This window comes from Palaemon carinicauda, chromosome 36, assembly GCF_036898095.1.
Source record: "Palaemon carinicauda isolate YSFRI2023 chromosome 36, ASM3689809v2, whole genome shotgun sequence".
NCBI classification, from domain to species: Eukaryota; Metazoa; Arthropoda; class Malacostraca; order Decapoda; family Palaemonidae; genus Palaemon; species Palaemon carinicauda.
The window spans coordinates 13312582-13327581 of record NC_090760.1 but is presented as its reverse complement, the minus strand read 5'-3'; the positions used below and the strand labels follow the sequence as shown (position 1 = coordinate 13327581).

The 15000-nt window shown below is 38.3% G+C and overlaps 1 protein-coding gene across 1 annotated transcript in view; it reads right to left on the bottom strand.

Moving 5' to 3' along the window:
• The window catches only part of LOC137628487 (uncharacterized), a 131308-nt gene that overhangs the window by 91290 nt on the left and 25018 nt on the right, over positions 1 to 15000 (bottom strand). The window contains exon 7 of the mRNA XM_068359642.1: positions 3516 to 3569. Within this exon, the coding sequence (XP_068215743.1) occupies positions 3516 to 3569 (54 nt within the window). The remainder of the gene's footprint in view (positions 1 to 3515; positions 3570 to 15000) is intronic.

The following is a 15000-nucleotide window of genomic DNA, read 5'->3' as shown; positions in this document are numbered from 1 at the left end:
GTGTTAAATTTTAATTAAACGTATTAGAATTATATTAATCTAACTTAATTTGTTCAACTACTAACTTTTATTTGTTAAAATTTTCATATCTAAGTTTTCAATTTACTATAATTTCAGTTAAATTTTTAAGCTCGCAAATCATGTGTTAAATTTTCATTAAACATGTTAGAATTATATTGATATAACTCAATATTTTTAAATTCTGCCTTTTTCCGTGTGTGTTAAAATGTTCATATTCAAGTTTTCAATCTACGATAATTTCAGTTAGATATCTGAGATCGTAATTCCTGTGTTAAATTCTCATTAAATATCTGAAAATCAAATTCATATAACATAATTTTTACAACTGCATTTTATTTGTGTTAAAATTTTCATATTTAAGTTTTCAATCTACGATAATTGCAGTTAGATATCAAAGCTGGAAATTCCTATGATAAATTTTCATTAAATATCTGAAAATCAAATTTAAATAACGTAATTTTTACAACTTCTGCATCTTATTTGTGTTAAAATTTTCATATTTAAGTTTCCAATCTACGATAATTTCAGTTAGACATCTAAGCTCGCAATTCCTGTGTTAAATATTCAGTAAATATCTCAAAATCAAATTCATATAATGTAATTTTTCAACTTCTGCCTTTTATTTATGTTAAAATGTTCATATTTAAGTTTTCAATCTACGATAATTGCAGTCAGATATCAAAGCTGAAAATTCCTATGTTAAATTTTCATCAAATATCTTAAAATCTAATTCATATAACGAAATTTTTTCAACTGCATTTTATTTGAGTTAAAATTTTCATATTTAAGTTTTCAATCTACGATAATTGCAGTTAGATATCAAAGCTGGAAATTCCTATGTTAAATTTTCATTAAATATCAGAAAATCAAATTCATATAACGTAATTTTGTCAACTTCTGCATTTTATTTGTGTTAAAAATTTTCATATTTAAGTTTTCAATATACGATAATTCAAGTTAGATATCAAAGCTCAAAGTTTCTGTGTTAAATTTTCATTAAATATCTTAAAATCAAATTCATATAATCTAATTTTTTTAACTTCTGCCTTTCATTTGTGTTAAAATTTTCATATTTAAGTTTTCAATATACGATAATTTTAGTTAGACATCTAAGCTCACAATTCCTGTGTTAAATTTTCATTAAATATCTTAAAATAAAATGCTTAAAATGTCTGCCTTTCGTTTGTGTTATCTGTGTTAAGATTTTCCATCTGAGTCGAGATTCTGGTCCGTGATGTCCCATTGTCTATATAACCTTTTTTAAAAGGGAAATAAAACATTCATGCAATAAAGCTAGAGAAGAAAATGAAGAGAATTAGCCATCCAATAAGTGATTTATTCAAAATTTACTCGTATTTATATAAATGTTATTTGCCTTTGAGTAATCTTGAACATTATGCTGAAACTACTGATTATTTCCTTGTGTTGAATTGATAATTACGCGATGTTAAATATTAATTAACCATTAACACTTTGTCTAGATAAATCATATAGGAGGTAATATTTTCTCATTCAACAATCTAAACTTTTAAATGAATCCTGTTCTAATTTCTATAGGCTATAGAAAATCACTCACAAGTTAGATCAGCTAATTCACTCCAAATGAATAATTGAATTAATCAATAGTGAATATCATAACCATTATCAAAAATAATTATATACAACCAAAAAAAAAGATCATAAATTGTAATGATATAAAATATAGTTTGCTTGTCAGAAAAAAAATGTTAAATCATGCAAAAGAAAAACCCACAAGAAAGAAAACTTAGAGGCAGTGGACTAGCAAAATTCAACAAGTAAGTTTTGCTTAGATTATGCAATTGAAATTTCATTTAGATTCAAATTTATAAGAAATATATAGAAAATAATTTTAATAATCCATACACTGTAATATATGATCAAATTTTGATTGCAAAAATAAAGTACTGTACAGTATATCCAATTTTACGTTTACTTAAATTGGACCTATAAAGACTCTTAACATTATACTTAATTCTTTTTCAGAGGGGGGGGGGGCTTTGAAGGATAAATCTATAACAAACACTAATATTTCACCCTAAACCCAAATATTATGTATATTGCGAGTCCACATCACCCAATGTAAACAAAACTCCCATGCATAATAAATACATCAATTGGCAACTGTCTGTAACTCGAGTTGCCATGTCACGGAAAACCACGCAATCAAAACATGCCTTTATATACAGTAATACAGATCGACAGTAAAGAGAGGGAAGGATTGTCCAAGTGATATTCTCACTTAAATAGTTATAAAGTTTTAGCTATGAAGTCTTATATAGAGGCAACGGGAATACCGGAGGTTTTATTTTAAATCTTCAGTTGATTCTTAATAGAAATATATCAGTTTTAATTACCATGATGAATTAAACTAACATGTTAATTTTAGCGAAGGTCTACATATCTTCGATTAGGAAGTATTCTTTATATTTAATAAAGATTTAGAGAATTATTCTTTATATTTCTAATAAAGATTTTTAAAACATTATTTCATAAAGGGGAGGATTTTAACCAATGAAGATATTATCTAATAAATTCTAATACAATCATTTTAATTCCTATAGGGAAGGCTGACGTATCATTGAAAATTTTGAAATTACTCAAAAACAGAATATTTATTGAAGTTAATCAAGAGGATATAACATTAACAAGTGCATTCTCTTGGTAGAATTCTCTACGGTCATGGTTCAAATAAACATTTAAATAAGAAAGAAATAAATAACCCGGCAAATTAATTATTCAAATAACATTCAAAATTAGCCTTATAAGATGTTTACTAAGAAACCTTTAAGCCTTAAAATAGCTATTCATATTTACTAATTACATAATTATTATACAACAATGACATCTGCTGACGTCTGGATACCAATTATTAAGGAGCTGGACCATCTAAAATCTTGATTATATCATTATCTAGCAACAGGTTTCTTATAAGATGAAACAGAATAAGACATTAAAGGACTGAAATATGAATCTCCCCTATATAATAAAAAGTAAGTGTTTGTCTCTATGTATGTATGTATATCTATATATATACATAGATATTTATACATACATACACACACATATATGTATATATATATATATATATATATATATATATATATATATATATATATATATATATATATATATATATATATATATATTTATATATATATGCATAAATATATATATATACGAATATATATATATATTTTTATATATATATATATATATATATATATATATATATATATACATATATATATACACTAATAAACTAATATTTACTAAACCTACTAAATTAATTGAGATTGAAATTTTAGAGAATTCCTAACAATAAAAAATATAGAAAATTCCAACACAAAGAGAATGCACTTAGAGAGAGAGAGAGAGAGAGAGAGAGAGAGAGAGAGAGAGAGAGAGAGAGAGAGAGAGAGAGAGAGAGAGAGAGAGAGAGAGAGAGAGAGAGAGGTATCGTTGAATCAACTCACCCTCTGATTCGGGAGGTAGAGAGAGGTAGGACGTGCTGGGGCCGTTGTCGAATTCTAAGAGTTGAGGGAAGAGGTCAAGCGGGCACAAGAAGGTCAACATTAAAATATCTCATCGCTACATAGAATGGCAGAAGCGGAACACACATCATAATGAGTATCGGTATATATATATATATATATATATATATATATATATATATATATATATATATATATATATATATATATATATATATATATATATATATATATGAAGACACATATAAGTATATATATATTTATATATATATATATATATATATATATATATATATATATATATATATATATATATATATGATATATATATATATATATATGAAGACACATATAAGTATATATATATATATATATATATATATATATATATATATATATAATATATATATACATAGATATAGATATATACATAGATATATTTATATATACAAAGATATATATATATATATATAAATAAATTTATATATATATATATATATATATATATATATATATATATATATATTTCTATAAACATATACGTATTTGGGCATAAATGCATATATGTGTGTGTGCATAAATATGTATGTATATATATATATATATATATATATATATGTATATATATATATAAAATATATATATATATATATATATATATATATATATATATATATATATATATATATATTATATATATATATTATATATATTATATTTATATATATACTGTATATAAAGAGCATCTCATGACAATTTATCATAAAATATCAAATTCTTATTCATTAAGCAAAATATGGTTCGAATTCATCAAGGTTTAAGCATTCAATTAATTTATAAGAGAGAAAGGTACGATACAATGATAAAATGTCATTTATACTCAAAATTTTACCTGAAAATGAATCATGAGAGAGAGAGAGAGAGAGAGAGAGAGAGAGAGAGAGAGAGAGAGAGAGAGAGAGAGAGAGAGAGAGAGAGAGACGGGGGGGGGTAACTAAACCAGGTAACGAAAAAATCATTTTATAGATAAATATAGAAAAATATGGATAGATTAGTATAAATTATAAAAAGAAAAACAGGAAGAAAAATGGAGAAAGCTATAGGAAGTCAGTAATTATACTTTACAAAAAAAAAGCTAAAGAAAAATGTAATATAAGATTGAAAAAAGATAGCAATATAAAAGTGAAAAATTTTTGATAGAAAAACTTTCTCCAAAAAAACGATACACATTACTAGAAAAATAACAAAATCAAAATTTACATAAAAGCTAAAATAATTCTAAGAATTAAACTAACAAATAGGAAACGAAACTATATGAATCGACTTAGCAAAGCATTAATGGAGATAAAAAAGGCAAGAAATACCATACAAACGAAAGATTGAAAATCAAAATAAAAAAATCTAAAAACAACAGAAAACAATTACGGTTCAAGATATCACAGAGAAAGATAAAGAGAGAAAACTCCAAAGAAGTGAGAGAAGTGATAGGAAATGAGAAATACATAAATAGATAAATGGCAATAATGATTGTTAAGACAGGAAAATGGGTCTGAGTAAGGTAGAGCTCATTCCATATAATATGTATAAGTATATATAAATATGGAACATTTTATATTTACTAATACAGTCACGTGAATGATATCTATATCGTACTAAATACGGTTTGTAAACAACAGTAAACATTTTGGTGACTGACTTTACTCATAAAAAACTTTTTAAGTTTGGTGGTACATAGTGTGTGTCTGTATACACACACACACACACACACACACACATATATATATATATATATATATATATATATATATATATATATATGCATTTACATATATATCATATATATATATGCATATACATATATATCATATATATACACATATATATAAACATATATATATATACATATATATACACACACACACACACACACACACACACACATATATATATATATATATATATATATATATATATATATATATATATATATATATATATATCCATATGTGTCTGTTTGTATACAAATGTACCATATCATACACTGTATATATATATATATATATATATATATATATATATATATATATATATATATATATATATATATATACATATATATATATATATATATATATATATATATATATATATATATATATATATTAAAAATTTTAAGTAATTTTTATTTTTCTTAACATACTTACCGAGAATTACTTCCTCGGAGGGTCCTTGACCTCTCTCAATCTCGACCAAGATTTCCCGCGCTACCCCCCCTATCTCGCTCCCGATAGTTCCTACCCCCGCCGCCAGGATAATTCCTGCGGCCCGGATTAGGGCAGGTCACTGCTTTTCCCGGGTCAGGATCTCATTAAGTCCTCCGTTTAGCCCGACCCGGCAATGGAAGAATGGCACTCGGGGACGGAAGGGAGGGCCATTACCCGGAAGTAATTCTCGGTAAGTATGTTAGGAAAAATAAAAATTACTTAAAATTTTTAATTTGTTCCAACACGAATACTTACCTCGAATTACTTCCTCGGAGACTTATACTTTAGGAGGCGGGAGAGCCATTCTGCCACTTGGTTAGGCACATGGTGCCTGGATGGCTACGTAATGCGGGGGTACAGAGAGCGGATAGGGGGTAGCAGTGGAAACCTTACGCTTATAATTTAAGGCTTACCTCTTGACATCTTCTCTACTGAGTCTTCTCCTGAAGAAGTAGGGATGCGTCTATTCACTTGTTGGGGACGTCTTCTAGCCTGCCCCTACACAGCTTGGAGGGCGGCGATGACTGTTCCAATGGAGAATCCATCCAAAGACTTTCTTGAGTAGTCTTTGAGGTAGTGGGCTGTGAAGGTCGACTGGTGTGACCAAGTGCCGGCCTGCAGGATCTGGCCCACTGCCATATTTCTCTCAAAGGCCAAGGAAGTGCTCAGGCCTCTGATGTCATGGGGACGGGGAGTGCCTGGTACTGCCACCTTGTCTTCTTCATAAGACCTAGTGATGACTTGTCTCAGCCAGAAGGAAATAGTGTTCTTGGACACTTGCTTCTTATTAACGCCTGAAGAGACGAAGAGGTTCTTGGCACCCGGACGGAGATGGGCCGTCCTTTCCAGGTATTTCCTGATCGTCCTGACCGGGCATAACTTCAGGTCGTCCGTATTGCCTGTCTTGGGGATGGCCGGAATTGAGAAACCTTCAAACCTCGGGTCCCAGACTGCTGGGTTCTGAGTCTTTGCTACAAAGGAGGGTACGAACTTGAAAGATACCTCCTTCCACCCTTTGGAGTGTGCCACGTCGTAGGAGAGACCGTGGATCTCACCTACCCTCTTAGCCGAAGCTAAGGCTAGCAAGAAGACTGTCTTGAGGGTGAGATCTTTGTCCCCGATATCTCTGAGTGGTTCAAAGGGCGGACGACACAACATTTTCAGGACCTTGGCCAGGTCCCATCTGGGCACTCTCCTGGCTTGGGGAGGACAGGATTGTTCGAAACTTCTAATCAGCATCCCTATGTGTCTTGAGGTCCCCAGGTCGATGCCTTTCAGGAGAAAGACTTGGCCTAAGGCTGCTCGTACTCCTTTAATAGCCGGGATTGACATTCCTATTTTATCCCTAAGGTACACGAGAAAATCAGCTATGTCAGGGACCGAGGCTTTAAGAGGTCTTATTTGTTTTGTCGCGCACCATTTCGTAAAGGCGGCCCACTTCGCCTGGTAGACTACGGTAGAGGATTTTCTTAGGTATAGGGACATCCTCTTGGCTGTGGAGGAGGAGTACCCCTCCTTCTTCAGGAGTCGCTCGATAGTCTCCAGGCGTGAAGGCGAAGAGAGAGAGGGTTGTCGTGGAACCTGAGGAAGTGCGGTTGACTCAGTAGATCTGACCTGGGGGGCAGAGGCCATGGCGGATGGCTTGCCAGGTCTTTCAGATCTGCGAACCACTCTCTCTCCGGCCACCAGGGCGCTACCAAAGTCATCTTTAGGTTTTGGGAGGTTCTTACTCTGTTGAGCACTTGCCTTAGCAGCGTGAAGGGGGGAAAGGCATAAACGTCCAGGTTGTCCCACCTGTGCTGGAAGGCGTCTTCTAGGGCTGCTCCTTCGTCTGGTACCGGGGAGCAATAAACCGGTAACTTGGCGTTGAGCTTTGTTGCGAATAGGTCTATCACCGGGGAGCCCCAGCGTTGAAGGATGAGTCTGGCCACCGCTGGTTGTAGGGACCATTCTGTCCCTACTATCTGACCTATCCTGCTGAGGCCGTCGGCTAGCACGTTCTTTTTCCCGGGGATGAACCTTGCTAGCAGTGTTACCTGGTGTTCGTCCGCCCAGTGCAAGATGTTTACGGTGAGGTCGCACAGTTCCTTCGACTTCATGCCCCCTTGTTTCTTGATGTAGGCTACCACCGTGGCGTTGTCGCACATTAGGGCCACGGTGTTTCCCTTCAACCGACTTGCACAAAGTGCAGACATGCCTTTTGTACTGCTTTTAGCTCTAGGATGTTGATGTGGAGATGCTTTTCGGTCTCCGACCAGGTCCCGCTTGCTGTTTCCTCCCGCAGGTGGGCTCCCCACCCTAGGCTGGAGGCGTCCGTGAACAGGAGAAACTCGGGGGGTCAGGACCCGAGGGGCATCCCCTTGAGGGAGTTCGACCGGCATCGCCACCAATTCAAGGCTGCTTTCGTGTCCGGGAGGACTGGGATCGATGTTTTCTGAGAGCCTGTCTGGGACCATAGAGCCTTGAAGTTCCATTGTACGGGTCTGAGCCATATCTTCCCTTGGGGGACTAGCTTCTCTAATGAGACCAGATGGCCTATCAGCCTCTGCCAGTCTTTCGCTTTCCTGGGAAGCCCCGACAGGAACGGCTGAATGATCTTGACGAGGTTCTGTATCCTGTCTTCCGAGGGGAAGGCCTTCCCCTGCACGGTGTCCAACGTCATCCCCAAGTACCCCATTTTGTTGGATGGAGTTAGGTTCGATTTCTCCAGGTTGATAATGATTCCCAGACTCCTGCAGAAACGGAGGAGGTCCTTTCCTTGCTCTTCCAAGAGGGCGTTTGAACTGGAAAGGAGCAACCAGTCGTCCAGGTACCTGATGAGGCGGATACCTCATTCGTGAGCCCATACTGAGACTGTCGCGAAGACCCTCGTGAACACCTGAGGGGCCGTCGACAGTCCGAAGCAGAGGGTCCGGAACTGCAGGATCTGGGAGCCCCATTTTACCCGGAGGAACTTCCGACTCGACGGGTGGACCGGAATTTGGAAGTACGCGTCCTTGAGATCGACCGTCATCATAAAATCTTTCTCCCTCAAGGACAACAGGACGGATTTTGGGGTGTCCATCTTGAAGTCCGTCTTCTTGACGAACTTGTTGAGGGCCGACAGGTCTATCACCGGTCTCCATCCCCCCGTTGCTTTCTCTACCAGGAACAGGCGGCTGTAGAAGCCTGGCCCTGGGAGAAGGACTTCTTCCATGGCTCCCTTTTCCAACATGGAGGAAACTTCTTTTTGCAGGGTAGCCCTTTTCAACGGGTCCCTGGGAGCTAACAATTTTGTTTGGGTGGCTGGAATAAGAGGGGGTGAGTCCGCTATGAAGGGGATCCTGTAGCCTTCTTTCAGGACGGACACCGTCCAAGCATCCGCCCCATACGTTTTCCATGCTTGCCAATAGGGTCTGAGGCATCCCCCAACCCGAGGCTTGGGCGGGAGTAGGGGGCCTCTCCCTCTACCTTCTCCTAGAGGGGCGGCCTGATCTGCCCCTCTTCGAGGCGGAGTAACCCGACCTGAAGGAGCTGGCGGACGCTGTAGCTCCCCTGCGGGAGGGCTGAGGAGTTGATGTCCAGGAGGAGGCGGGGGCGTCCCTCCTCGAAGAGCTGGGGACAGCCTGAGGAGTCACGGCATTATCCGAGACTGACCTCCTATAAGGAGGCCTCCTGGAGGATGTTTGCTTGGGGACGTTGGTTTCTCTCCTCTTGGACACTTTCTCCATCAGCACTTCTAATTCCTTCAACGGAAACAGGGACTCGCCTCCTAGGGGTAGGGTGCGAATCACTCGCGCATGTCTGTCCGGGATTTTCCTTGACACTTTGGAAAGCACTGTGTCCCGCTTTCGGAGGACCCAGTTGGCCGTTAAGGAGAGTGCCTGATACGCCATAAATTTGAGGGCTTTCCCCCCGGAGGTGAGAAGGTCTGACAGGAGACCTTGTTGTTCCGGGTCGTCGGGGTCTGTGGAGGCCTGTACATTAACTAAAGTGGAGGCCCACCAGTCCAGCCATGAGGAGACGTTAATCATGTCTCTCGACATCTCCTCCATCATGCCTGCTTCAGAGGCCGAGAAGGACACACGGGCTGAGCTGGCCCTTTTGTCCGAGCCGCCTTGTCCTAGGATATCCACGGCTGAGTCCACTCTACAGGGGCCTGGGCGTCGCCCTTCCGGGATATAAACTTTGGCCTGTAGTTTAAGACCCTGGAGGAGTTTGGAGGCACTCTGGGACTTGGGGGCCTCCGCAGTGCTGGCCACCAAGTTGTCGATGTACTCCTGCCCCAGTACCAGGTCTGGGGCGAGAGGCAGGGCCAGAGAGGACTTCGGAAGGACGTCCCGGTGCGTATATCTCAAGAGGCTCGACCTCCAGGTATTCACCTTCGGCGCCGAGGGTTCCGGAATCCCATGGATCCTTCTGACGAGGCCTACCACTCTTCTGTAGGCGGAGTCCTCCGACGGGGAAACCTCGCCTCCGTCGACCGAGGCATCGGCTTGGCTGAGGGGAGCAGTGCGTGGGTGGTAAACCGGCCTCTCCCTACTAGGTCCCAGGGAGGCCGTCCCGCAACCGTAGGGCGCACCGTACACGGTTGGGTCTCTCCGTGGGGCGGGTGCCACCGACTCCGGGAGGCCTTTCGACTGTCCCAAGGCTCTGGACGCGGAGGACACGGTCCAGGTGGGAAGACCCGACCCTGGAAACCGGTCCTTCCTGCTCGACGTCCGACCCAGCTGGGCTGGTTCGGTCGGGCTTTCTTCTCGGAAGCGCGCTTCCTCCCGCCGGGCGGGGTGAACCGAAGGCCTCGAGGACTTGTGCCTGAGAGTGAGGTCCTTCTTGCGTGGCCGGTCGAGCGGCTCCATGTTGTATGTAGGCAGTGACAACTTGGAGGCTCGATCACTGGACCGAGAGTCTGGAGAGCGGTGCTTCCTGGACTCTCCTGGGGGGACGTAGAACCATTCGCCGCCGCCGGGAGAGACCTCCCTCTTGAACTTACGGGAGTGAGAGGGTGGGCGCTTCCGACTGTGCCGCGACCTCGACCTGGAGCGGGAACGATCACTATCGGTTCGCTCTCTCTTACGGTGCCATTTCTCCCTGCGTTCTCCCCCGGAGGATGAGTCTGCTTCCGAAGAGTCCGAGGGTGCCACGTTCCTCACGTAACGACTGCTCGAGAGATGCGCAGGGGAGGCCCTCCGCCGTCGATCGTCCGAGACAGGGTGCTGGAGAAAATCCTCGGGGACTGCTGTAGATACCGAGGGTACCGAGTCCACTCTGTCCCTGCTAGAAGGCCATGGACCCAGGGATACGTCCATCCTTAGCGGTGACCTCCCTGGAGTCTTCGGTAACTTCCACCCGAAGGCATCGCTACTCGGGCGACGAATTCTCGCGTGGTTCTCTTCTGGAGGGGGGGAACCCGACGCACCGGCCCACGAGGGCGGGGGGGAGTCTGAGATCGCCACACTGCCCCATACCGGGTCTTCTGAGGAAGCGTGATCCCCTGCCACGTGGCCCGATTCGCCCGAAACACTCGCGGCCCTTCCGTTCTCTCCCGAGGGGCCAGCCCTTGGTTCCTCCCTCACACTGGGTTCACCTGGGAGAACACTATGGCTAACAATCACACTGGGGGCTTGTTGGCCACTCCTCTGCGAAGGAGACGGAGAGGCCGAGGCTTCGTCGGACCGATCACTGACCGACTGTAAGGAGGACACGCCACTCACTTTCTTGGGGGAACGCTTAGACGACTTCTTTTTCTTTGTACTATACCGTACCCACTGAATGCCGTCCCAACTCACGCACTCGGGACACGTGTCCGAGGAGGAACAAACTTTACCTCTGCACGTGGAACAAAGGGAATGCGGGTCCACTTCTGGTTTAGAGAGGAAAGCCCCACACGACTTTCCTGCTCTAGGACCAGGACAACGACGCACGTTCTCCATCGTTCGCACACGAAGGTCAACACTAACGAGTTACAGAAAACCTGGATAAACTCAAGGGGAACGGACTGAGAACACTTTGCGAAAACGCACTATCGCAGAAAAAACACAAGTCCGTACACTGGGAACACGTGGGATCACAACGCGCCAAAGGATCGAGAGTTTAAGCGAGAGAGTGAGATGTTTCGCATCTCACGACCAAGGACTTAATGAGATCCTGACCCGAGAAAAGCAGTGACCTGCCCTAATCCGGGCCGCAGGAATTATCCTGGCGGCGGGGGTAGGAACTATCGGGAGCGAGATAGGGGGGGTAGCGCGGGAAATCTTGGTCGAGATTGAGAGAGGTCAAGGACCCTCCGAGGAAGTAATTCGAGGTAAGTATTCGTGTTGGAACAAATATATATATATATATATATATATATATATATATATATATATATATATATATATATATATATATATATATATGTGTGTGTGTGTGTGTATATATATACATAAATATATATATATATATATATATATATATATATATATATATATATACATAAATATATATATATATATATATATATATATATATATATATATATATATATATATAAACACATGCCCCTAAATGTGTTGTGAATCTGTACCCCTATAAATAACAAACTTCCCAAAGTGTATCCATAATCGGCAAATGAAATAAACAAACTAAAAACCTTAGACTTTAATGAAAGTACCGTTGTGTACTTTATGATATCATTCATCATTGACTTTTGTATACATATTTCTAAAATACTTTCAAACATCTTTTGGGGGGCTAATTCCGATGGTCACAGAGCCCCCGTCCGGGAACAAGGCCCGGGCAATCTAGACAGACAGACAGATATTTAAACATAAATATAAATGAGCTCTAACAAAACCCAAGACCACCATTTTCTCCTGTTATCAAAAATATAAAACAATAGACCAGCCAATATTTACATAGCATATAAGCTGAATACGATTATTAGCTTAATATGGATTTAAAAAAATTCCATATCATGAAAAAAATCAATTTATAAGCATAAAAAATATTGTTACATTTCATTATATAAATATATACAAACTATATTTATATATACATAGAAGCATACAAAAATGATTTATAGCACCATTGCAGACCATGCAAGCAATAACTGCAAGATTGCAATAGAATTATAATAGCCATGCAGAAACTCTCAAACATTTCATACATATCATTCACAAATGCTAGGTCAGTTTCTTGCATTGAATGGTGTGCGTGCAATATTAAATACATCTTAAAAGGGTCATAGTCAGGTAATCTATAAAAGATATATACCTCTTTTATTTTCACACTTACTATGATTGAGTACATTATACCCATTTATTTTTTATCTTTTACTCAGTTTAGGATCCTACTAACATCAGACGTAAGATAAGTTTTCAGTTAATGAATCTCTCTCTCTCTCTCTCTCTCTCTCTCTCTCTCTCTCTCTCTCTCTCTCTCTCTTTGAATCAACTAACTCTATCTATTAATTCCTTATTAAAAATCTTGAGCTAACTATATCTCTTTCACTAAAAATATCCAAGTACTTTTATCCTTTTTAATCCAACCCTCTATGAGAACGTGAATCTATAATCCTTATTAAATTAAGTAATATCTATTGCAATAATAGAATCATTTCTATCCTACTAAAAAATAATACCTCTCTCTCTCTCTCTCTCTCTCTCTCTCTCTCTCTCTCTCTCTCTCTCTCTCTCTCTCACACACACACACACACACACACACACAAACACACACACATTGATAGTTAAATAACTACCTAATTATAGGTGATCAAAAATCTGGGATCCACTTTTCTAAAATAATATGGGACCATTATACATCTTTCGGTAAAAATATCCATTTTTATCCTTTTCAATCAATTTCTATAGGAGAACCTGAATTTACTAATTCTATCAAATTAAGAAATCATCATTTCAATGATAAAATAATCTATCCTTTATCATTAACTACTATAAAATAATTTTATTCTACTATGAGACTCTCTCTCTCTCTCTCTCTCTCACATACACAAGCATACACACACACCTGGAGTCAAATGCTCAAAATATACAAAACACAATAAACATAAATATAATTTCTTTATCCTAAAAAAATATTGAAAGAAAAATACTATCCAATATCACTATATCTTAATTATTAATTACCTTTGTTTATCAATAATTTATTTATTTATTTATCTGGTGGCAGGTATATATGTGTTAAAACCAGTCAAATTACGACCGGTATTCGAATGAAATCAGGTGATATATATTTCTTTTAATTATGTTAATCTTTGTTAATTTAACTTACCCTCTGTCTCTGTGAGAGAGGGTGGTTGGATCTGGGTTGGATGAGTGCTCTACTCTCCTATAAAGGCAAGATTGGATGAATATAGATATAAAAAGGGGATAGACTAAGAGGAGAAAGGATGATAATGGATGAAAATGGAGATATGGGTGAGGTTAAGATATGGCGAAGGTGGACAGAATTGAAAAATATGAAACTGGAAGATAGATTAAGAGAGAATGGACGATAATGCTAAATTAGGTAAAAGAAATTGAATAAACTAACTGAAGAAAATACTATATTGAATGAAAATGGAAATATGGGTGAGGTTAAGAAATGGTGAAGGTGGACAAGATTGAAAAATATGAAACTTTAGAAGATGAATTAAGAGAGAATGGACGATAATGCTAAATTGGGTAAAAGAAATTGAATAAACTAACTGAAGAAAATACTATATTGAATGAAAATGGAAATATTGGTGAGGTTAAGAAATGGTGAAGGGGGATTGAAAAATATGAAACTTTAGAAGATGAATTAAGAAAGAATGGACGATAATGCTAAATTGGGTAAAAGAAAGTGAATAAACTAACAGAAGAAAATACTATATTGAATGAAAATGGAAATATGGGTAAGGTTAAGAAATGGTGAAGGTGGACAAGATTGAAAAATATGAAACTTTAGAAGATAGATTAAGAGAGAATGGACGATAATGTTAAATTCAGTAAAAGAAATTGAATAAACTATCAGTAAAGGCAAGATTGATGAATATAGATAAGAAGGAGATAGAGTAAGAGGAGAAAGGATGATAATGGATGAAAATGGAAATATGGGTAAGTTTAAGAAATGGCGAAGGTGGACAGGATTGAAAAATATGAAACTTTGGAAGATGAATTAAGAGAGAATGGATGATAATGCTAAATTAGGTAAAAGAAATTGAATAAACTAACAGAAGAAAATACTATATTGAATGAAAATGG